The 22,927-nt window shown below is 33.4% G+C and overlaps 3 protein-coding genes across 4 annotated transcripts; 2 read left to right on the plus strand and 1 right to left on the minus strand.

Moving 5' to 3' along the window:
• The first annotated feature begins 6,915 nt into the window (after positions 1 to 6,915).
• LOC126694737 (autophagy-related protein 18f) lies at positions 6,916 to 15,332 on the plus strand. Of its 2 annotated transcripts, none has more exons than XM_050391231.1 (8): positions 6,916 to 7,971; positions 11,288 to 11,752; positions 11,832 to 12,263; positions 12,561 to 12,797; positions 12,887 to 13,696; positions 13,798 to 13,973; positions 14,380 to 14,745; positions 15,029 to 15,332. In XM_050391231.1, exons 1-7 carry the CDS (start codon positions 7,696 to 7,698, stop codon positions 14,741 to 14,743), a joined length of 2,760 nt encoding a protein of 919 aa, XP_050247188.1. In that variant the 5' UTR covers positions 6,916 to 7,695; the 3' UTR covers positions 14,744 to 14,745; positions 15,029 to 15,332. The 2 variants fall into 2 exon arrangements, with proteins under 2 accessions (XP_050247188.1, XP_050247189.1); XM_050391232.1 differs by having other exon boundaries at positions 6,921 to 7,971; positions 13,798 to 13,964.
• Positions 15,333 to 17,762: 2,430 nt separating this feature from the next.
• Positions 17,763 to 20,249, minus strand: LOC126695919 (disease resistance protein At4g27190-like). Its single transcript, XM_050392713.1, has 4 exons — positions 20,075 to 20,249; positions 19,499 to 19,684; positions 18,800 to 19,313; positions 17,763 to 18,681 (listed from the first exon to the last, which is right to left on the minus strand). Exons 1-4 carry the CDS (start codon positions 20,247 to 20,249, stop codon positions 17,763 to 17,765), a joined length of 1,794 nt encoding a protein of 597 aa, XP_050248670.1.
• A 114-nt stretch (positions 20,250 to 20,363) lies between these two features.
• Positions 20,364 to 21,467, plus strand: LOC126695920 (disease resistance protein At4g27190-like). Its single transcript, XM_050392714.1, has one exon. The coding sequence runs from the start codon at positions 20,364 to 20,366 to the stop codon at positions 21,465 to 21,467; it is 1,104 nt and encodes a 367-aa protein (XP_050248671.1).
• Positions 21,468 to 22,927: the final 1,460 nt, after the last annotated feature.

Below are 22,927 nucleotides of genomic sequence, written 5' to 3' on the forward strand. Positions count from 1 at the left end.
TAATTTTGAAGTTTCTTTTAGTTGTTTTGTATAAGTGGTGTATTAAAGTTGTTTAATATCTATATAAAACATGTTAGGATGTTTTCTACAAGCCAAATGCAGAAATTATTTTTTCTGGTCTTTTGTATATTTCGACAAAACATATTATATGCCAAAACAAAATTGGAAATCAAATAAGCTTAAAAGAGGTCTTTGACTTCAAAGTTGACCAAAATGCCAAGTTCTTTTCTTCCGCTAAAAATATATCAAGTTGTTGTTAAAGTTTTATAAGTACTCCAAGTAACCACACAAAGTTATCACTCTTCTTTGTCCTTTTCCTCGATTATAAATGATAAAATTTAAACCCATAAAAATTCCATACATAATAATTTCTTAAAATTTTGTTTCCGAGGAAAACAACTTCATTTATTTACATCTTCATAAAACCTCCTTTATTTATTTATTTATTTTTTACATCCTTTTTTTAATATGAGTTGGGTTGATATATTTCATGTTCTAAGGGCATATACTAATCATCAATTTTAGTAAATTTTTTTATAAAAAAATTAACAAAATAATTACTTACTTTTTTATTTTTTTCATAAAAAATTTTCTAAAAAATTTATTAATATATCCTTTAAGAACATTTCTTTAGTAAGTTCTTTTTAATATAAATTAAAATTGTACTAAATAAAATACAATATACGAAATTGGTTGACCTGTTCCTCCGAAACCAAAAGAAAAAGAAAAAGAAAAGTACAAAAATCGAGGGAAGATATTACTGTGTGTGTTCTTGATTGTCAAGAAAAGTTTGGCTTGAACAGCAAGTCGTACGAAACTTCATAGGATTCTATACTTTGTGTCCATTATTGGAAGTCACAGACTAACAGCCAAGTCTTCCTCATCCAGGAAACGTTATTATAGTCAGTACAAACTCAAAATAACTACGAGTGTTTCCAAGACTTACGCCGTTGGATAAGCATCATCATCATTTTATAGATTTCTATTACTCTAATTTTCCACGCAAATCTTATGGCTACAAGAAACTTGTACACCAGCTAGCTCAGACTTTATTCAATACACCTTGTGTTGTGTGTGGGAAAATCTACGTCTGTGTTGTGTCGTCCATTTGACAAAAATGTACGACCCAAATGAACACCTGTCCACCTAACTTGCCCTTCATTTACTACAACAAGAGGTATTACATACGTCTCCTTTGGTATAAAAGCCTAACAAACAGTCTACTTTTGCTGTCATTCAACATGCCGCTATTAATTAAAAGCAATGCTAGTTTTTTTTTCAAAGGATGATACATTGTGATAATATGACTAGAATAAGGTAAATTTCATACATATATTCATTATAAAATAAATTTTATTATGCACTAATCATAATAGAGGATATTAATAATAATAATAATAATAATAATAAGTTAGGAAAATATTAGGTTCTAAACTTTTAACATTTATTTGTGCAATAATTAAGTTACGTGCTCAAAGTCTCATAGTTTAACTGGCATTTCTAAATGTTTTCAACCAAGACGTCTTGTGAGGAATTAAGTTGTGCATATATGCATAATAATTAATATTTTGACAATATTAAATGTTTAAAATGTAAAATACCAAATACTTTAATACTTATATTTTACATAATAATGTTCCATTATACTTTGAATATTGTTTTTTAGGTATACTTTGAATATTGTCTTAAACCAAAATTTGTAACTTTTGACCTGTAAGATTATCTAATTAAATACGGGTTGCATCTTGGACAAGAAGCTAGAACATCCTAGTTTTATCATTTTTAATCACTTTTACAAAAAAATGATGTGTCATGTTTCTAAATAAAATTGATGTGTCATCAAAATCTTAGTGCACACGACTGCATATAGTTTGTAAACAAAACAAAAAAAGAGGAAAAAGAGTTTTGCTCAAATTGTGGTCAAAGATATATGGACAGTTACAAGTTGTCCACTCCTTTTCATTTAATTTAATTGTGCCTTTTAACATTTATTTGTGCAATTATTTTTTGTTAGAGCAAGACTTAGGTACAATACTTAGATATTGTTCTTTAAGTTCTCTTTTTAAGATTCTGGCATGTAGATTTTTTCTCATGGAATGAAAGTATATTTTTTAGTTAAATATCCACATAACTAAATTTTAAGAGGGAAACCTAAAGAATAGTATCTAAAGTACTGTACCTAAGTTTTGCCATTTTTGTTATTTACAGGTGCCTTGCGTTTGTTAATAGACTATTTTAAGAAAGTGTTGATAGAAATTTTATGTGAAATATAAAAAGTTATAAACAAAATCAATTTTTTTTTTCTAATAAAAATTTTCTAAACCAATACCCTTAGAGCAATCTTAAATAAGTCTTGATGCCTAACACGTATGTTTGGATGGGTTTAATTATTATTATTATTATTTTAGATACAAACCCGTACACAAGGATAAGGAAGAGAATCCCCTCAAAAAAAAAAAAAAAAGGATAAGGAAGAGAAAATGTGGTTATAACACGAAGACACACCACAAATTAATAAATTATACTCTAAAGTTATGGTAAGTGTGTAACTTTTATGAGAGACTATAACAAGTTATACTCTATAAATCACACTTTATTTAAGTGTAAGAAAATTTTCTATTTTTTGTTTTAAGAAACTAACACACACAAGAGGGATCTGTTTGTTTGTTTATATTGTATAAAGATAAAAAAAAAATAATAATAATAATAATAAAACAAATTTCCTCAATTTGGTGTAAGAAATAAATAAAAGACAAAATTTAGTTACAAACTTAATTGTAGCTTAAGGCTACAACTCTCACTTAAAAAATTAACATAATTACAAAATTTGAAAATCTATATGTTGGAATATTGCATGTTTTTTATGTTCTTGAGGCACATGTAAAATTTCGTGTCAATCGGATTTTATCCACTATTTGATTTATAAAATTATTTTTTATGTATAATTTTATACTACAAAGCTTGATTATACTACAAAGCTTGAAATTTAAACATCTGATTGATGACATAACTATTGATCTTAATCTTCTTGAAATTTTGCAAACATGGAGATAAAAAGAAAATATAATCCAACGGTAGATTAGTCCAAATTTGTATTCAACAAAAAGATATTAAGTGGAGTTGTAGTCTTAAGTTACAACCAAGCTTGTTACCAAACTTTGTTCATAAAAAATATACCTTACAAATTACGATATTTTTAAAAATGTTTTATTTTATTTTCTTATGAATACGATACGTTTGACATCTTAGTGATAATATTTTTTTGAGAATGATCGTAGTGATAATATTGATAATCTTATAAATCACTTCATAATAATTTTTTTTTGAAAGGTACTTCATAATTAAAGATAAAAAAATAAAAGAAAATTGTATTCTTCTTTGTGATATTTAAATATTGACTTCTTTTATTGAGTGAATAAAATCTTGACTTATTTTTAGAGCATTATGAATGCATATAATAATCAAGACATAATATTTCATAATTATTTATAGTGTCATGTTATTTAAAATTAGATATTATTTATCAATGAGATTTTAAAATAACATATTCAACATTTTTATGAAAACTAAATCTTGAGAAAAAAGCACTTTCCTTTTTTATTTGTGGGGTGGTTCATAACTTTCCCATAAACTATAAAATCGAATAATGTCCCCCTTAACTATTGAAAATAAAATAATATCTTGCTATTAGTTAACCTAGTAGAATCTTTTAATAATTGGGATATTCCACATTGAAATTACTAAAATACTTGGATGGAGGAATTGCAAATGACTCAATAGTTAGTGTGTGTTTGGATGTCACTTATTTTGCTGAAAACTGAAAACTTATTATTGAAAACACTGTAACTAAACATTTTTTATTACTACAAATTACTATTCACCCGCTTTTTCTCACTTGGCTGGTCCATGAACAATGCCATAGACCAGCCAAAAAAAAAAAAAACGCAAGAGAAATTGACGCAAACGCAGATGCTCTACACAAATGGACCCTTAATAAGCAAAAAGTGCAATAGTTAAGAAGGGAATTGCAAATGACCCCCTACCCCACCCAAGGTCCCAAAAATTATTATTTTTTAAATTAGATTTCAAATTTTCATTAATATTACAAAATAAAAAAAATTCCACAATTCCAAACTCAAAAGTTATTTTTTAATTAAAAATAACTTTTATCTTTCCTAATGTAGTATGGAAAAAAAATTGTAAGATGATAGATTATAGCGATATCTCCTAATCAATTTGCTGAATTATATATGTTTTTTAATCTTTTAATTTTTTTTTACAATGCTTAGGGGTGTTTGTGGTGCAGTTTTAGGCCATTTTTAGCAATGCACTTTGCACTGCGGTTTGGCCAAAACTATCACCACACTACATCTCAATTATGTGGTCACATGCACGGTTTGATCGGTTTTGTACTAGTATATATTTTCAAAATGTCATGGCCAATTACTAGTTTATTATTAATTACAATGATAGTGAATTTTAAAAAAAACATGTGTAATAAAAAAAAAAGTAACATAAATATATACAAGACAAAAAAAAAAAAAAAATCCATAACAGATGGATAGTAAACTAAAAGTACCACAAATATATACAAAACAAAAAATAATCCATGACAGTAAATCATATACAATTATACTTGAGAGTTGAGAGTCTAAAGGTATCAAGAGAGAAGAGTGAGAGTGTGAGATATAGAAGTAAATGAAAATTTGAACATTTGATTTGTATTTAACTAAAATGAAGTTGTTTTTAATGTGAAACTGGAGTGCACTAATGTTTAGTCTGTCTAAGTTGTCTGACCACTTATTTCATATAATATTAAATTTTATATATATATATATATATATATAATATGTGAGTGTTGGGCATGCGGTTTTGTGTGGTTTTGTTACCATAAAACTGCACACTGCACTGCACCATGCGGTGTAGTTCACTGCCACTTGTAGTTTGGTGCAATTACTTCATCTTGCAGGCGATTTTGGTTGGTTTGGGTGTAGTAGTACAATTTGAGCAGCTCGGATAACACCCATAACAATGCTATATACTTTTTAAGGCCATTTACAATCAATTAAGTATTTTTTTTAGTTAGAAATGAAATCTAAGATAGAAAAAAAAATATTGACATTTTAAAGTTAATTCAAAATAAAAATTTCATAAAATGTCATTGAAAAATCAATTCATACATAGAATTTTTTTCAATCTCGTATATTGTTAATACTTTTAAGTTATTTATTGTTCATTTTCCTTCTAAATATTCAAATGATTTTTTGGAATATTTTTTATTTAGAGTAACATTTTAACTTCATATATTAATTACTCTTCATTGATTATTTTTATTTATTTTACTTCAACTTAGTTTACAGAGAAGATTAAGTGTAAAAATGATTATACTAACTCTAATAATATGCTAGAAAAAATAAATTGAAACCAAGCACAATTTAAGGGGGATTTATTCATTTTTAATAGTTAAGGGGGATGTTGCTAAATTTTATAGTTTAGAGGGGAATTGTAAATTTAGCCATAAATAAAAGGGGGGAAAAGTGTCTTTTTTCCTTAAATCCTTAACAAAATGAAATTTGATTTTCTCCAGAAAAAAAAAAAATGAAATTTGATTTTTTTAATTAATATATATATATATATATATATATATATAGATAGATAGATAGATAGATAGTCAAGAAGGCTAGAGTTGGGACTTGAAAACAAGGTTTTAACCTATAACTTTTGCTTCTGATTAGAGTTCCCTGCAACTTAAATTTTTTCCCCCTAAACTTCTAAAACCCGTTTAGTAATATTGTTCTAATAACGTTGTTTAAGTGTTGTAGAAATAGTTAAAAGTTTTGTGAAAATACATATTGTGTTGTTTAAACAATGAAAACCGCTGTTTAAACAACACAACTAAACATCTCTTAAGCATTTTATGTATAAGGGCATGTTTGATAGACTGTAATAGACGCTGTAATGTAATATTTATTCCTATGGTTTGATTATGTTTTTATTACAAGGTATTGTCATTCCTTATGAATAAGTATTCTTCAAAATGAGGAATAATTATTATTCTTTAAAAGGTTGTATTAGCTATTCCTTAGAAAGTTAAATAATTTTAAAACTTAATATATTTCCAAATAAACAAACTTCCATATACATCTAACAATTATAAAAATAAAAAAATCATAAAGAGATTTTACTAACGTGTGTCCTAAGGGCACACAATAATATACCATTTTTGGAAAAAACTTTATCGGATTGAAAAAGTATTGACAGCTTTTTCAATTTTTGATAAAATTTTTCCAAAAATAGATTTGTTAAACCGGACCCATCATAAAAAATAACATATATCTCTCTTAAATTTAAAAATAATAATTTTTAAGGAGATATAATTGTATGAGTAAGATATTTCCTAAAATAAATATTAAGTTTCATTCTAATGTTATAACTCACAACTAAACTAATGAATATGTTTAGTTATTACGTTACTTTTTTTAAAAACAAAGTTATTACATTACAACACATTTTATTCTTAGTAATAAAAATTATAATTTTTGTCATAATCTTCATTCAATGTACCAAATATATCCTAAGAATGTGTCAATTTAAGACAAGACCCATGGCTTAACAAAATGAACTTGATGGTACAAAATGTGTCTTTTTACTTTACTTTTTTGACTTTGGCTTTTGTTAATTTTGGGCTTTGGTATTTGGATGTGGGAGTTAGCTAGGGGGGGATGAGATGAGTCCATTTGATACTTCAAGTGAAAACCGGTTGACAGCCTTTGATAAGAGACAAGACGTGTGTGGGAGGTTTTTTTATTTAATAGAAGGTTGGTTTTTTCTAGGTCCTATTACAACTACAAATAGAGAACCAAACCAACCAAAATTCCTGAAAGCCGAAAAAAAAAAAACCTTATATATTTATTATTTATAGAGACAGAGACGTAATCAGAGAGACTTTTTAATTTCCCAAAACCAAAACACAAAAAAAATAAAAATACCAATTCTATAGTCTATGGATTTCTATTTTTTCACTCTTCCATTATCCAAATCCCTCTCTTTCTCTCTCTAAAATAACTTTCTCTCTCTTCCGATTCGCCCTGTTTTCGGGCGATTTCTCTGCTGTTTTCGTTTCCAAAACCCTTCAAATCTCTCCTCCAATCCTGTACTATATTTTGATTTCATCATCTTTTCTCAATTCAAATATATATATATTTTTTGTTTTTTTTGTTTGTTTTGGTTTTTGTACAAATTTTTTGATTATTTTATTGTTATTATCGCTAGGAAAAGGAACCAAAAAAAACCCATAAAGCTGTAATTTTTTTGAGTCTGCTTTGGTTTTTGGGGTGTGGGTATTGAAGATTTATCATTGAAACCTTGTTTTCTCAAAGCAACTTTTTGATTTTATTAATTTTATTAATTTGTTGGGTTAATGATATAGAATTTGGAGGTGCAAAAAAGGCACCAGAAGTAAAAGAGGTTTTTTGTTTGTTTGTTTGTTTTTTTTTAAAATTTTCTGGGTGTCGGTTTTTCTGTGGATTTGGTTGTTTCTGAAATTGAAATTGAATGCTTTTGTTTGAGGCAAAAAATTAAAGCAGGAAGAGATGGAAACACTTGTGGCCTAAGCTAAATGAGTTGGGGCTGTTTCTTTGTTTCTTGGGTTTTCGGTTTAGTCGAGAAAAACAAAAACAGAAACAGCCTGTTGTTATGATTAAGGGTGATATTGAAGAATCAACGATTTTGGTGTTCTGGGTATTGTCTATTTTGCTCTCTTTGGTTCTTGGGATGAGGAATGATGGTCAGAAACAACAGCAGGGTGGTGTGCCTAGGCCCGGCCGGCCTAGTGGCTTTCTTCCCAGCTCCTTTCGTGCCATATCTAGCTACCTGAGGATCGTTTCATCCGGGGCATCCACTGTGGCGCGGTCAGCGGCATCGGTGGCTTCTTCAATTGTGGATAGGGATGATGATGTCAACCATGATCAGGTATGAGGTGTAATTGGTTTGTTTATTTTCTTATCAGTATTGCCAATTTAAGAAATTTGGGAAGCTTTTAGCTTTGCCTAGTTGGTATTTGTTATGTAAATTTTTTAATTTTAATGGAGTGGAACTCGTATTATAATATGGTATTTCATTTATGGTGTATCATGCATGTGAATTTTTGTTACAATGTTTGTTCGGGGCGATTTGATTGCATATTTGTTCTTGTGGAGAGAGAGCTACTTTACTTTCTAATCGGGGAAATGCCATTGAATGGATGCTGGTTTAGTTTAATAGGTTGATATAGGTTGATAGAATGTAGAATTGTGGTCAAGAATCTTTAGTTGCTTACTGTTTCAGTTTATGGATATTCCTAACTTTGAATATCTTTAATGCAAAACTTTGAACATGGGAAGGCAATGTTTTTCTATTGTGAGAAGTAAAGTTTTGTTATGAGTGAGTTTTGTACAGAGGTGATTTCTGTATTTAATTGGGCCAGTTTAAGTTAGTCTTTTGGATGGGGAAAGTTGCAGTTGCAAATGGTCAGAGCGTTGATAGTTGTTGTGCTGTTGTTTTGTGTGAATCTTTGTTTCTTACATTGCAAAAATGATCCTTTGTCAACCCAATTATTGTGGAAAATTTTGATCTTCCTTGTGGGATGTACTGGGTGATCTACTATGTTGGAGTGTGTGGGAGGCCTTTCCATGTGTTTTGACAAACTAAAAGTTGGAGTTTTTGGGGTTTATTGGTAGTTCAGAGTCATAGATGACCTGCTATGGTGACTTAATGCTCTTCTTTAAGGATTGGTTGTATCGGAATTGTTAGCTGTGTGGTTTTGTGATCAATACATGTGTTTTTGACTTGATCATTCAGGACACATTTGGGGTTATCGGCTGTGTAATTTAGGATTTTTGTTGGGTGCGTGTGAGGTCATGCTGATTTTTCTCATCCAATGGATTTTTATTTTACATCAGCTAAGTACTTGTTGAGCACTTTTTGAGGAATTTGATTGATTACATAGAGTTGAATGAATTTAGCTTTTGTTGGTTGACTTGACAACTTGTTTCTACATAAGAGTAACAATGATGATAGCCATTTCTCTCTTGGTAGTTAGCACAGTCGGAAACTATTTGAGTGGTGGCAATGATGATAACCAACGTTAACCATAGTTTGTTAATTGGTTAAGGTCGTCACTGTACATATATATATTTCCTATTATAGGTAGCATTGGTCGATATTAGTGTATGTGCTTGTCTTTGAACCTTTTGTTGTGCTATTATGAAGGTTAGTTTAATAGCAAGGAAACAAATCATTTTCTTGCTAGATAAAACTATGGTGAAGTATCTAATAGATTATTAATTGAGTTAATTTTAATTTCAATGTGTTGTCCTACATTTTTAGTTTTCAGTGCTGTGATAGTTTGTAGGCATAGAAATTAGGGAATTTAATTAATAACTAGATTTTACATTTGTTGCTTATTATGCAGTACTGATTTAGTGGAAAAAAAATCTAGCCTAATTTATTTTTATTTCTGTACAGTAACATTGAACATGACATGAATTTGGGAAATATGGTTTCTAATAAGTGTGGACTGCCCTGACTTAAACCTTAAATAAGCTTTATTTTTTTTATTGTATAAGGATTTTTATTACAAAAGAACTACCTAATGCATAAAAATTTACGTAAGGTAGCCTAGAAAACTTATTAAAATATATCAAATATTACAAATAAATGAAAGCAGTGAACTCTGTAATAGTGCTAGTATCACTTTTTTGATAAGAATAGTGCTAGTATCACTAAGACCCAAACATTTGACCATGAACTAAGTTGTCTAACAAAGGAAATATTTAACTAATACTCGATTTGAGTGCAGTGTGTTTGCTATTGTAAACACATTTTACTGTACTTTTCTTATCAATAAAACTCTTATTACCTATCAAAAAAAAGAAATCTTTAGCTGAGGCTCCAATACGTCCACACCTCAAAAGTGTGGCGGTTGTGCTCTCTCCACAAAATCCACACCAAAGGTAATGGAGCTATATTCCACACAGCAAAAGAACGTTTTCCAAACCAGTTTTGCCAATCAACCAGTAGGTCCCCTGCTGTATGCGGCATCACCTAAATGAACCCGAAAAATTCCAAACACGCAGCTCCACATTGCATAAAAAAAATTACAACTGAATAGCAAATGATCCGCTATCTTCCCCTAAGGAGCACAAACAAAACCCCTGGTGTGTCTGTGTCCAACACGTGTTCTTGTCGGACATGCCGAGGACACTTCTGCATCAGTGTGTCCTAGTTATGATGGGAGAAAAAAAAATATTGAAAAATAATTCTTTTAATTTCCAATACGTTTTTAAAGATTTTGATAGTTATTTATTTTGAAAACTTGTAAATAAACAAAAAATATAAATATTCCTACAAATATAAAAAATATACCTAAAAATGTATTAATTAATTGTGGTACCCAACAACCAACGTGTCTTGTCCTAATTTTTCTAGAATTGACATGTTGCCATGTCTTGTATCGTGTCATGTCCGTGTCCGTGGTCATTATGCATTGGAGTTTCTGTAAAGTATTTATTGAGGTTGAGCGATGGCAAGTGTCTTCCACCGAAAGTGACTGGTCACGGGTTTGAGTACGGGAATAGGCCTGTCCAGTAAATTGGATGTAAGGTTGCGTACCATCACCTCTCCTAGACCCTGCAAAAAAGGAAGTTTTGTGCATTGGGTACAAACTTTTTTGTTTTGTTCCTATGTAGCATGGTGTAATTTTTACAATATAGCTAATAGAAGATCCTATGGCTACCAAGTATATATCATGTTATCATAAATCAGGGGGGAGAGATTAACAGAAAGCTTTTTGTTGATGTAGAAATGATTATACAGAACCGGAAAAAATGATTTCAAATTCTCATGAAAATGGACGTATACTTGCAAGGCATTTGCACCTACAATACATGATTATGCGAACTTGAATGTGGACTTGCAATGCGTGTTTGTTGGAGGTGTTTTTAATCTGTAATGAAGATTAATTAATTTTATGAGTTGTGTTTTTTGTTTTTATAAATTTCAAAATTGACTATAGATTATATTTGGTTGGAAATTTTGGACTCAATATTTTATTTTGTCTTGATAATTTCACATCGAGTAGATGATATGTCCATGATATGGTTTGAATCTTATCTTGCGTTGATGTGGGTTGGTCATGCTTCTTTACATTCTAGTTTGTTGTCTTTTTGTATGTGTGTGTGTGTCTTTTTCAAAGTGAGAGACACAAGAAGAGAAAACTGATTTCATGTTTTTCTTGCACATTATAAAGGTGAATTGGGCTGGATTTGACAAGTTAGAGGGTGAGGGAGGTGCCATTCGGCAAGTTCTCCTGCTGGGCTACCGGTCTGGTTTCCAGGTGTGGGATGTTGAGGATGCAAATAATGTCCGTGACCTAGTTTCCAGACATGATGGTCCTGTTTCATTCATGCAAATGCTACCAAAGCCAATAGCATCAAAGAGATTGCAAGACAAGTTTGCAGACAGCCGCCCACTGCTAGTAGTTTGTGCTGATGGGTCCCATTCTGTAGGTAGTAACATTCAGAACGGGTTAGCCACTCCTTGCAATGGGAGCATCCCAAACTACAATGATTCAGTGAATGGAAGTATTTTGCCTACTGCTGTTCAGTTTTATTCCTTGAGATCTCAATCTTATGTTCATGTCCTAAAGTTTAGATCAGTTGTTTATTCTGTAAGGTGCAGTTCCCGAGTTGTTGCTATTTCTCAAGCAGCTCAGGTATATTTTCTTATGTATATTTTCTGAGCATCCATATCTTCTGCCTAATCAAAGTGCTAAAAAGTGTTGTGAATTGCAGATACACTGCTTTGATGCCACAACCTTAGAGAGGGAATACACTATTCTTACAAACCCTATAGTTATGGGGCCTCCTGGTGCTGGAGGCATAGGGTATGGACCTCTTGCGGTGGGTCCCCGATGGCTTGCTTATAGTGGAAGTCCAGTTGTAGTCTCAAACTCGGGGCGTGTCAGTCCACAACACCTAATGCCTTCTGCAAGCTTTCCTGGTTTTCCTTCAAATGGGAGCCTGGTGGCTCACTATGCTAAAGAATCAAGCAAGCAGCTTGCTGCTGGGATTGTAACCCTGGGAGACATGGGCTATAAGAAGATCTCCAGATACTGCTCTGAGCTTCTACCTGAGAGTAATACTTCTGTGCAATCGGGGAGTCCTGGCTGGAAAGGCAATGGAACTGTTAATGGCCATTTAACAGATGCAGAAAACATTGGAATGGTACATGCTTTTCTCAAGTTTGTTTTTACTGAAACCACACACGCAGTCTGATAGATATAAGCCTTCTCCTTTTTCTCTTCATGCTCTATTTTTGCAAGTTTGACTAGAGGTTATACACTTCTACTTTGCTTTGTTTCTTTACCTAGGTGAATGAATTATATTGCATAATTACCAATAAATGAACATGTGGCAACTTAGTCTCTGGAATATCATGCTGTTGTGGTATTTACTAGTGAAGTTATTTATGAACTGACACTTGAATGGTCCTTTTTCTTATTGTTTTCTTTTGTTTATCAGGTCATTGTCAGAGATATTGTAAGCAAAGTTGTTATTGCCCAGTTCAGGGCACACAAGAGTCCTATTTCAGCGTTATGCTTTGACCCTAGTGGCACCCTTTTAGTTACCGCTTCGGTCCAGGGCCACAACATAAATGTTTTCAAAATAATTCCTGGACAGCCAGTAAACTCCTCTGCATCTGATGCTGGTGCATCTTATGTACATCTTTACAGACTACAACGTGGTTTTACAAATGCAGTAAGTGTTGTATAAATGTTTCATGATTGCTTCTTGGATATGGCATTGTTATTGTCTCGTGCTTATCCTTTTTTTTGGGGGCTTTTTAGGTCATACAGGATATTAGCTTCAGTGATGACAGCAACTGGATTATGATTAGCTCATCAAGGGGGACAAACCACTTGTTTGCTATTAATCCTCTTGGAGGATCAGTAAACTTCCAGTTGGCTGATGCTAGTTTTACCCTAAAAAATAGCAGTTTGGGTGTTATGACTAAGCCAGCAGTTCGATGGCCACCTAGTCAACAGAGCCTTTGTGCAGCCGGTCCTCCAGTTACACTTTCGGTTGTTAGCAGAATAAGGAACGGAACTAATGGATGGAAAGGCACTGTAAGTGGTGCTGCAGCAGCTGCAACAGGAAGGATGAGCTCTCTTTCTGGGGCTATTGCTTCATCTTTCCACAATTGCAGAAGCAACGCTTTATTTGTGGATTGCAGCTCTTCGAAGGCAAAGTACCACCTTTTGGTTTTCTCTCCTTCTGGTTGTATGGTACAATATGCATTGCGAACATCAACTTGTCTAGACCCAACACCTGTTGTGTCTGGATTAAGCACTGGTCATGAGTCAGCACCAGAATGTGATGCAAGATTGGTTGTTGAGGCTATCCAGAAGTGGAATATATGTCAGAAACAAAACCGAAGAGAGAGAGAAGATAATATTGATATATATGGTGAGAATGGGAATTCAGACAGCAATAAAATATATCCTGAAGGATTGAAGAAAGGAAATAGCATCTATCCTGAAGCTGGGGGTGTATTCATGAAAGCAAAAATCAGTCCTGAGGAGAAACATCATTTCTATATATCAGAAGCTGAACTGCAGATGCATCAGCCTCGGATCCCGTTGTGGGCAAAACATGAGGTATTTGTGTTCTGCTGGAATGAAATGTTGTGCTTGTTCAATCATGCATGCATTTGTTTGATGTCTGACATCTCCCTTGTTCTTGTAAATTTTCTTGTCAGATATACTTTCAATCAATGTTGGTGGAAGGCACCAAAATGAATGAAGAAAATGCTTCCAGGGGAGAAATTGAAATTGAAAGGATCCCAACTCGCATGATTGAAGCAAGGTCAAAAGACTTGGTTCCAGTTTTTGACTATCTTCAAACCTCCAAAATCCAACAAACAAGGTTCACTAGGTTTTTATGCTGTCTATTTATTTTACATATATTCTGGATTGTGGCTGTTGCTTATGTATAACATTGCTTTCCCATTATGTTTTAGATGCATGGGCACCTGATTCTTTACATTATCATACTAAAAGGACTTTATCTTAGATAAAGCTGCCATATGGTAATTATATGTTTTGTTTAATGTTCCAATGAGCTCTAGCTTATATAGCACCTCCTACTCATAAGAATGTTATAGAGGGGTTCAAGATCCTCCGAGTAGGTGTGCAACTTACCATTAGAATAAAAATCATATGATTTGCTTAAATGTGGACAGCAATTTCTTTTGCTTTTGATGACTTTGTAAGTTATCTTTTTCTGCACAATAATGAGGGTTGTACTGAAATTTTTGGTTACCATTTCTTGTGCCATACAGGAACCCTGTTTTAGATTGCAATACCAATGGGCGACTTCAGCATCAGAGGTCTGGGGTGTCTGAAAACGACAGGCTTTCAAGCAGGGGCAGCTCTGGCTCGCTTGACTCTATGACTGACAGTGCGGCTGCAGTGGCAGAATTTCACAATGCCAGTGAAGAAACTGAATGTAATGGTCCTCGGATGCCAGTAGGAACCAAGGGCTTTGTAAATAATAGTGACAGCCCAAAAATGAAGACTCGGCTTGAGACTGTAAATAATAGAGAGAGCTTAAGAATGGAGGCTCAACTCAAGTTTGTAAATAGTAACAAAGAAGGCCTGAAAATGGAGAATCATTTTGAAGATAAAGGTGGTGAGTTTGATTAAAGGTATGTTCCTTTTTTGGATTACATGGTTGGATATGAAAAATGAAGTTACTGAGAGCATTGACTGTTAATAGTATATATTATTTGGAGAAAAGGCCATAGTATATGATGATTACTTCACAAACTTTCATTTGCTTGTACAACCTAAGTACCAAGCCTTTGAGGTGGTTTTTGTACAAATAGTGAAATTCATTCTGCCTCATTGTGATTTCTCTTTAGTCACATTTGAATTAATTTCCCTATTTGTTGCTGGCAGTTTTGAGTTACACTGTCCCTTTTCTCTCAGGTGTGCAGATATTCTTTCTTCTCCAGTGGGGGTTTATTAACAGTGTTAATATGATGGGTGGAAATTTAGAGAATAGTGTGATGCGGAATTGTGGATACTATGTTGTTGTGATCTCATCTACTCAACTTTGTAAATAACGGCCAGTATATTTTCTCAATAATCAAATGTAATATGTACATAATAGCATCATGTAATAACACTCTTTGTCACTGTTTCTTTATTCTATTAATTTAATTTTATTATGCTACCACTCTTTTGGCATTTCATCAAAGATGAAATACTAGAGCGATGTGTGGGTTTGTAATTTCTTTGTGTCTGTTTAATTGGTTTTCTTCCTGTTCTGTGATGGAGTTTCTAGGTTCTTTAACCAGTCCATCTTCTCGCTTATCGACTGAAATGTGGTGTGTTTTGCTCCTCCAACATCCTTCAATGTGTTATGGGGGAAAAGGGTTGATGCTTCTGTGGGTTAAGGTAATATTTTCTAAAAGTTGTCAAAGATGATGTGAAAAATATGTTCGAAGGTCATCCCAAGCAACAGTGCTAAATATTCAACGAAAATTGCTTGTATTTTCTGAAGTAGGAGATGCAATGAGAGTTGTCATTTACATGTTAAACAACAAGGTAATGAGATAAGGACGATATTGCAGGGTACAAAATTACAAATGAATAGGATGGCTAGAACACTAAGTTAGGCCTAGGATCTAAAGATGCCTAGATCTAGAATTATAGGTTACACATTTACATTGACAGGAAACTGAATATAATGCTTCAAAAGCATGACACTGCACCCAGATATTATAAATACCAGAAAATATACAAAACGAAAACTTTCAAAATTTGCCTATCAGAGTCTTTGATATAAAGGAAATTCTACTACCAGAATTTTAATATTTGATTAGTATTAGCATATCCATATAAACAAGAAATTAAATCAAAACAAAATTCAACTAACATCACACTCAATAATTTCGAATTCTATTATGAAAGACATAGATTACACCAACAAAATTCCATTTCAAAAGTTGTAGATTACAAAATTTAAACTCTTACTAAAAGCCTAGCTCAAAACTCTTTCAATCTTAACTTACGAATGATGACACTCAATAATTTTGAATTCTCAATATACTTATTGGTGTTCTCAGTTCTCACACTATAGTCTATATGTACTATTTGAATATATATATATATATATATATGTATATTATTTGAAAACTAAAATGTAACATTTATTATTGCTATGTTCATTTTGAGCAACATCAGCAAAGCATTTTAGTCCATTTAGTGGTTTACTTCAAACCCAATTTGGTTTACTTTAGTCTATTCGGTCAATTTCAGTCTCTTCTATCCAATTTTGTCTATTTGGTCTATTTCAGTTCCCTTGGTCCAAGTCAGTCCCTTCGGTTAATTTTGGTCCACTTTCCACCAAGTCTTTTGTTTGTGTGAGTTGGATGACTTGGATTTAACTTTTAACTTTTAACAGCTTTTATTTCTATCTTGGACCCTTTAACTTGGTCTCAAATTCTATATTAGCATACGGATATGAATACAGTGGTGGAATATGTTTTTTTTATTTATTTTTTTTTATTTTCTTTTCAGGTGAGTATAAACTAAAAAAAATAAAGTTTTTTTTTTTCTTTGAATGTTAGATGTGATCCCATTTTATTATAAATATAGTATATAATGACATAATGTTATTCTATTATACAATATAGCTTAGATAATTTGGTGTTTACAATTATACTTTTTATTTTGAATATTCTTATTATTAGCATCTTTTATTATATGAATTTGCTATTCTCTCTTAAAAAAAAAGGTGAATATAATACTTCAAAAGTATATTATTTGCACCCAAATAAATACCAGGAAAAAAAATACTACAATGAAATATTTAGGAAGATTATTCATAATTGCCTATCCGAAAATTTTTAAGCTTGAAGTCAAAGAGAGGATCTGATATATATTACTTGCACAAGAAGATAAATGTTTTTATAGGATCTTCTTTAAAGAATAAGAAATCATGAAAAGGAAAAATTAGTAAAAAGTGGTAGTCAACATCTGGTTGGGGAGGGTTGTCTAGAAGGAAACTTGCAACTTATTTATTTTTAAGCGTGCCGTAGTTCTGAAAATTTGATATAATGTAAATTCTACTACAACAACATTAACAACAAGTCAACAACAACAACAACAAACTTTAGTCCCAATTTTTTGGAGTCAGCTACCTAAAATTTGATATAACGGAAACTCTACTACCAAAATTTCAATTTTTGATTAGTATAAGCATATCCATATAAACAAGAAATTAAAACATACAACGTGATTTCAATACTGTTGAGCTAACTTCATGGGCACACCAACAGGATTCCATATGTAAGATACTGATTAATGATTACAAATTTTAAACTCTCATTGAATTTTATAACCCATTATGCCTAACTCAAAACTATGTCAACCTTAACTCACAAACATGAAACTCAATAATTCTGAATTCCCAATACATGCATCCAGCACCAACCAAAAAGAAAAACAAAAAAAATCCAAATACACGCATTGCTTTTCTCAGAGTCTAAATAATGAACAAACTGGAGCTTATGGTGTTATCACACCTAAGATAATGAACAAACTCTTAATTCACTCACTGAGTCCTCGTTCGATTTTCAGACACAATCACAATGGCCGCTTAGTGTTAAAGGCCTTATTTAGACCAAAGCCACTAAAATCTCTTCACTAATTCCAACTAGCTTGGATGGAAAGATGGCAGCAGACTTGATTTGGTTTGGTCATCATCCCAGTACTCCAAAGCATTCCACCATTGTGAATCTCCTCTTATTTCTTTTATGGTACCTGCATTTTGGTTAGTAAAAGGCAGCCTTCTGAGTTCATTGCACCCCACCACTTCAACCTGTTCTAGACACGACCATATCTCTTTGTGTCTACAAAGAGTTATTAATTTGGGAAGGCGCATCAATGTCACTTTTTTTAGGTTTGGAACAATAGGATCTGGAGCCATATTCTGCCCTGATTCATAATTAAAGAGCTCATCCAAGATCCCACAGCGCCTTACGTTGATAACTTCTAAGTTTGGCAGGGTCCGATTGAAGTCACCACAGGAGAGAAGATATTTCATCTGATTACAATTTTTCACTTCAATTGATTTTAGGCCACGAAATTTTAGCCTAAGATGACTGGCTAGCTCTGAAATGCTTTTTAGGTTGCTCACATTCCAGAGACGAAGTTCCTCCAGGTTTGTTAGTAGGTCAGAGCGAGCAACACAGCCTCCTCCTCGCCCTAAACTAGTAAGACAATTACTAATAGTAAGTGACTTTAAATTAGCAAAGCTGGTGTCACTTTTAATGAAGTCTTCAAGCATTTCAGTTAGTCCTTGACAAAGATCCAAATGCAGAGAACTTGAATTACCCCAGTACCACCCAATGGATTCTCGTGAGAGATCAAGACCTTGGATGTTGCTCCTTTTGTCATGTGTTCTTAGGGTGCTGTTTGCTTGGATAATGTGAAAATGAAATCTTCTTAATCTATTTATCCAAGAAAGATCTTCAGATTTGTCACATGGGATCCTATTCAATGTGATGGATAAGTCACGTAATCGTTCAAGGGATCTGAGCTCTTCAAAAGTTGCCTGTCCGTCTTTCCTCTCCCTTCAAACGTAAATGAAAGCCACTATTTGTCATATTTAGAACCTCTAAACAAGACAATCTGGATATAATTTTGGTTCCAATGGTTTTTAGCTCATACATGTTGGATATGTCTAATTGCCTTAGCTCGCTCAGGTTTTCCATCTCTGTTGGCAATTTTGTGATACGAGTGTAACTAAGATCAAGCTTTTGAAGTTTACGAAGACTTTCTAGTGGAGGTAGTTCTTCAAGACTCCCGCAACTGCCTAAAAGAAGAGCACGAAGGTCACTAAGTTGTAGCAGAGAATGAGGCAATGACTGGATGTGGGTTCCACTGAGATTCAATACCCTGAGTGCTTTAAAACCTAGCAAGAATTTCTCAGGAACTGTGTCAAGGGCACGATTTCCTTGGAGTAGCAAAGTTGAGGCCTCTGAACATTGTATCATGCAATCAGGTAGCCTTGTTATTTCATTGTTCATAAAAGAAACTCTTTTGAGATTGTCTGAATTTGATAAGTACTCTCTAACTGAAATCTCACTCAAGCCTATCCCTGAACGAACAAGGGATTTACATCCATCTTCAGATGACGATGCAATCCATATAGCAACATCACGAACAACATCATGCATTTTCACAGTACCTTCGCGAACACCATCTTCCAATAAACAAGAGTCCTTCAGATTTCGATTAAAGTTACTCCTCTATTGACTGAATCCACATAATTTTGTTCTTCATCTATCAAGCCTTCTGCCTTCCAGTAATTTATTAGTTCACTTATTTCAATCGAGAAGTCCTCAGGAAACAAAGAGCAATATTGGAAACAGAATTTTACGTTGTTACCTTTCAATGAGTCGTAACTCCACTTCAAACGATGATAGACCTCAGCCTCAATGTCATCTCCGGAAGGCATTGACCTTTGCAACTCTTTCAAGGCATTATCCCCCAGCTCAACCTTTGTCTTTCCTCTCATGGCTCCCATGATGGTGATGGCCAGCGGCAATCCGCAACCTTCTCTAGCTATTGCTTCTGCATATGGTCTAATTTTTTCATATGAGCCACATCCCCTGCCTTTTGACTGAACAACCCACAGTGTGACCCAGAACCACGACCCACCACGGAGGTTCAAAGATCACAATCCAGCACCACCACGATTCATCGGTGAGAAAGAGAGAGAATTAGTGAGAAGAGAAGGAAAAAAAAAAAAGCGACTGAATATTGAGAGAGAGAGATTTTTTTTTTTAAATAAAAAGTAGAGAGAGAAGAAATAAATTATTATTTTTTGTAATAAGACTGTAGCTACCGTAAGGCGTTAAAGATGACAACTTATTGTACCACCATTACAATAGATAACAAAATAACAACTTTTGTAATAAGACTCTAGAGTTTCTTTCATAGATAACAAAATAACAAGGCTACCTGATCGTGTGATACAGTGTTCAAAGGCCTCAACTTTGCTACTGCAAGGTAATCTTCTCCTTGACACAGTTCCTGAAAGTTTTCTGCAAGGATTTGAAGCTCTGAGAGTCCTGAATATTAGTGGATCCGCATCCAGTCTTTGCCGAGTTCTGTACTTCAACTCGGTGACCTCCATGCTCTTCTTTTAAGGGATTGCTGCTTTCTTGAACAATTACCCTCACTAGGAGAGCTTAGTAGGCTTCAAGTGCTTGATCTCTGTGCTACCCGAATTAGAGAATTACCAAGAGGGATGGAAAACTTGAACAACTTAAGGCAGTTAGATTTATCTCGCACTCACTACCTAAAAACCATTCAAGCTGGAATAATATCCAGGTTGTCTTGTTTAGAGGTTCTGGATATGACTCTCAGTGCTTACCATTTGAGTGTGAAGGGAGAGGTGGAAGAGGAACAAACATCTTTTGAAGAGCTCGGATGCCTTGAGCGATTACTCATCTTATCCATCAGATTGGATAGGATTCCATGTCTCAGTTCTGAAAATGTTACCTGGATAAATAAATTGAGAAGATTTCAATTTTTCATTGGCCCAACAGCAAACTCCTTACCAACTAGACATGACAAAAGGAGGGTGACTATCAGCGGTCTAAATCTCTCAGGAGAATGGATCGGGTGGTTGTTGGGTAATGCAAGCTCTCTGGTCTTGAAAAATTGCTTGGGATTGAATGAGATGCTTGAAGACTTGGTCATTAATAGTGTTGGGTGCTTTGTTTGTTTAAAATCACTTACTATTGCAAGCTCTAACAGCAGTTTACGGCCTGGAGGAGGATGCGCTGCCCACTCTGACCTATTACCAAATTTAGAAGAGCTTCATTTGCAAGATATGACCTACCTAGAAAGCATTTCAGAACTAGTTGGCCATCTTGGGCTGAGATTTCAGAAACTAAAATTAATAGAAGTGACCCGATGTTCCCAGATGAAATATCTTATTTTTTGTGGTCACTTCATTCTCACCATGCCAAACCTAGAAGTAATCAAGGTAAGCTTCTGTGACAAGTTAGATGAGCTCTTTAGTTATCATTCAAGGCAGAAAATGTATCCAGATCCAGTTGCTCCAAGCCTACGGATATTGGAATTGAAGAATCTTCCCAAATTAAGAACTCTTTGCAGACACGAAGAGACATGGCCGTGTCTTGAGCAGGTTAATGTGATCAAGTGCAATCTTCTTAGGAAGCCGCCTTTTACTGACCAAAGTGCAGATATTATGAAGGAAATAAGAGGAGAATCACAATGGTGGAGCACATTGGACTTGCATGATGATAGAACCAAATCAAGTCTGCAACCTTATTTTCATCCAGCTGAGGATGAGAGCAATGCATCTCAGAACCTCTGGAAGTGAACTGGGACAGATACAGGAGCAACAGGTTGAAGGAAATCTGTGTAGTCTGTTATAACTTATAAATTGCCTGAAATTCTAGAGAATCCCACATTGGAGAGTAGAACATTAAAGAGGTCTTATCCTATGTAAGAGTTTGGGTTTAATGATTTTTAGGAATGTGAGAGAGATAGAGTCAAACATTTGTAATTAAGATGCATATTTTTTACTTGCTGAGCAGCTTGTTGAAATCACTACTTACCTACCCTCAACTCCATTGCTGAGTACCACATTTTCAACTTCCCTTTCCCTCAGTCCTTTTTCCTTTATTTCTCAAAGATGATTCATACAGATCATTTATCTTCATGCACTAATTAAATATCTGTTCATTTCTTTGATTTCATGCTTAGAGGCCAGGTCATTTATGTTTAATGTTTGTAAAGTTTTCATTTTCCATTGCTTTTTGGTATGTATCTGGGTGCAGATGTTCTGGATATAAAGCATTAAAGTAATTTTTCTGTTGTTGTAAATATGTAACAAATGCTTTACAGCTCTGTCTAAATATAAACTACATCTTTAAACCATACAGAAGAGGTCCAAATTGCATGGAAGTAGGTGCTCTTCAATAAATAAAGGACCTGTTACAGATAACAGAGCTTATTAACCGATGCCTTCCTTAGTGAATTGTACAAGTAATGCATGACTAACATAACAGGTTACATATGCAAATAAGCCGTTCCAAGTTTACAAAACTAGGCATGTTTCCTGGAAAAAGTAGAACTCTGGATCTATTACTTAAATGGCATTTTATACATAAGAAAGAATGTTGCACTTCATAGTTGAAGTCCACAACTTTGTTAGAAGCCTGATTATGCCAGGAACCATTAAGAACAAGATAAAGGCTTGAAACTAATCTTGGTGGGTGACAAATTCCAAAAGTGCAAACTGTAATTCCAAATCTAGGCACCTTTAGATTCTATGTTGGATGAAGTTTCTATTCTAGTCAACCTATTCATTACATTCTGCAAAAATATTCTTATCTCATCTGTGCTGTTTGTAAGTAAATGAAAATTCTTTTTGCATCTCCTGCTCTAGAAAATGATTTCCTTGAATATTTTACTCATGTTTGTGTACAAACAGATACCACCTCTGAAAGTAATAGAAAATCGTTTGTAGGTGAGAATTCTTGGCCAAAACTCCTCCAAAAATAATAGAGATGGTCCCATCAAGGTTGCTCTAGTACTCTTCATTTTCTTCAACAACTTCACCAACTTAATTTTACTGACCCCAAGACTTGCAGTTCCAGATTGAACTTCACAGAAGCAGAGAGACCCCATACCTCCAAACAATTGAGGCACTATGTTTTTTTAACAAGCTCTACCAAATTCACCTCCAAACAATTGAGAGCTCCAAAAATTTATTACCTAACCTCCACTCAAACTTTCAGGATTTAGCTCTGCTGCAGCTATCACAACTATTGCTAC

The sequence above is a fragment of the Quercus robur genome, chromosome 8, assembly GCF_932294415.1.
Source record: "Quercus robur chromosome 8, dhQueRobu3.1, whole genome shotgun sequence".
Lineage (NCBI taxonomy): Eukaryota > Viridiplantae > Streptophyta > Magnoliopsida > Fagales > Fagaceae > Quercus > Quercus robur.

Bases quoted from the DNA above. Each gene is read 5' to 3' on its own strand.
- LOC126694737 (XM_050391231.1), top strand. From the start codon at position 7,696: ATGATTAAGGGTGATATTGAAGAATCAACGATTTTGGTGTTCTGGGTA. The intron at 12,264-12,560 runs GTACATGCTTTT...TTTGTTTATCAG, and splicing joins ATGCAGAAAACATTGGAATG to GTCATTGTCAGAGATATTGT. The intron at 13,697-13,797 runs GTATTTGTGTTC...TTTTCTTGTCAG, and splicing joins CGTTGTGGGCAAAACATGAG to ATATACTTTCAATCAATGTT.
- LOC126695919 (XM_050392713.1), bottom strand. From the start codon at position 20,249: ATGGAGGTCACCGAGTTGAAGTACAGAACTCGGCAAAGACTGGATGCG. The intron at 19,685-20,074 runs GTAGCCTTGTTA...GACCATATGCAG, and splicing joins ACACTGTATCACACGATCAG to AAGCAATAGCTAGAGAAGGT. The intron at 18,682-18,799 runs GCAATTAGACAT...TTACGTTTGAAG, and splicing joins GAAAACCTGAGCGAGCTAAG to GGAGAGGAAAGACGGACAGG.
- LOC126695920 (XM_050392714.1), top strand. From the start codon at position 20,364: ATGGAAAACTTGAACAACTTAAGGCAGTTAGATTTATCTCGCACTCAC.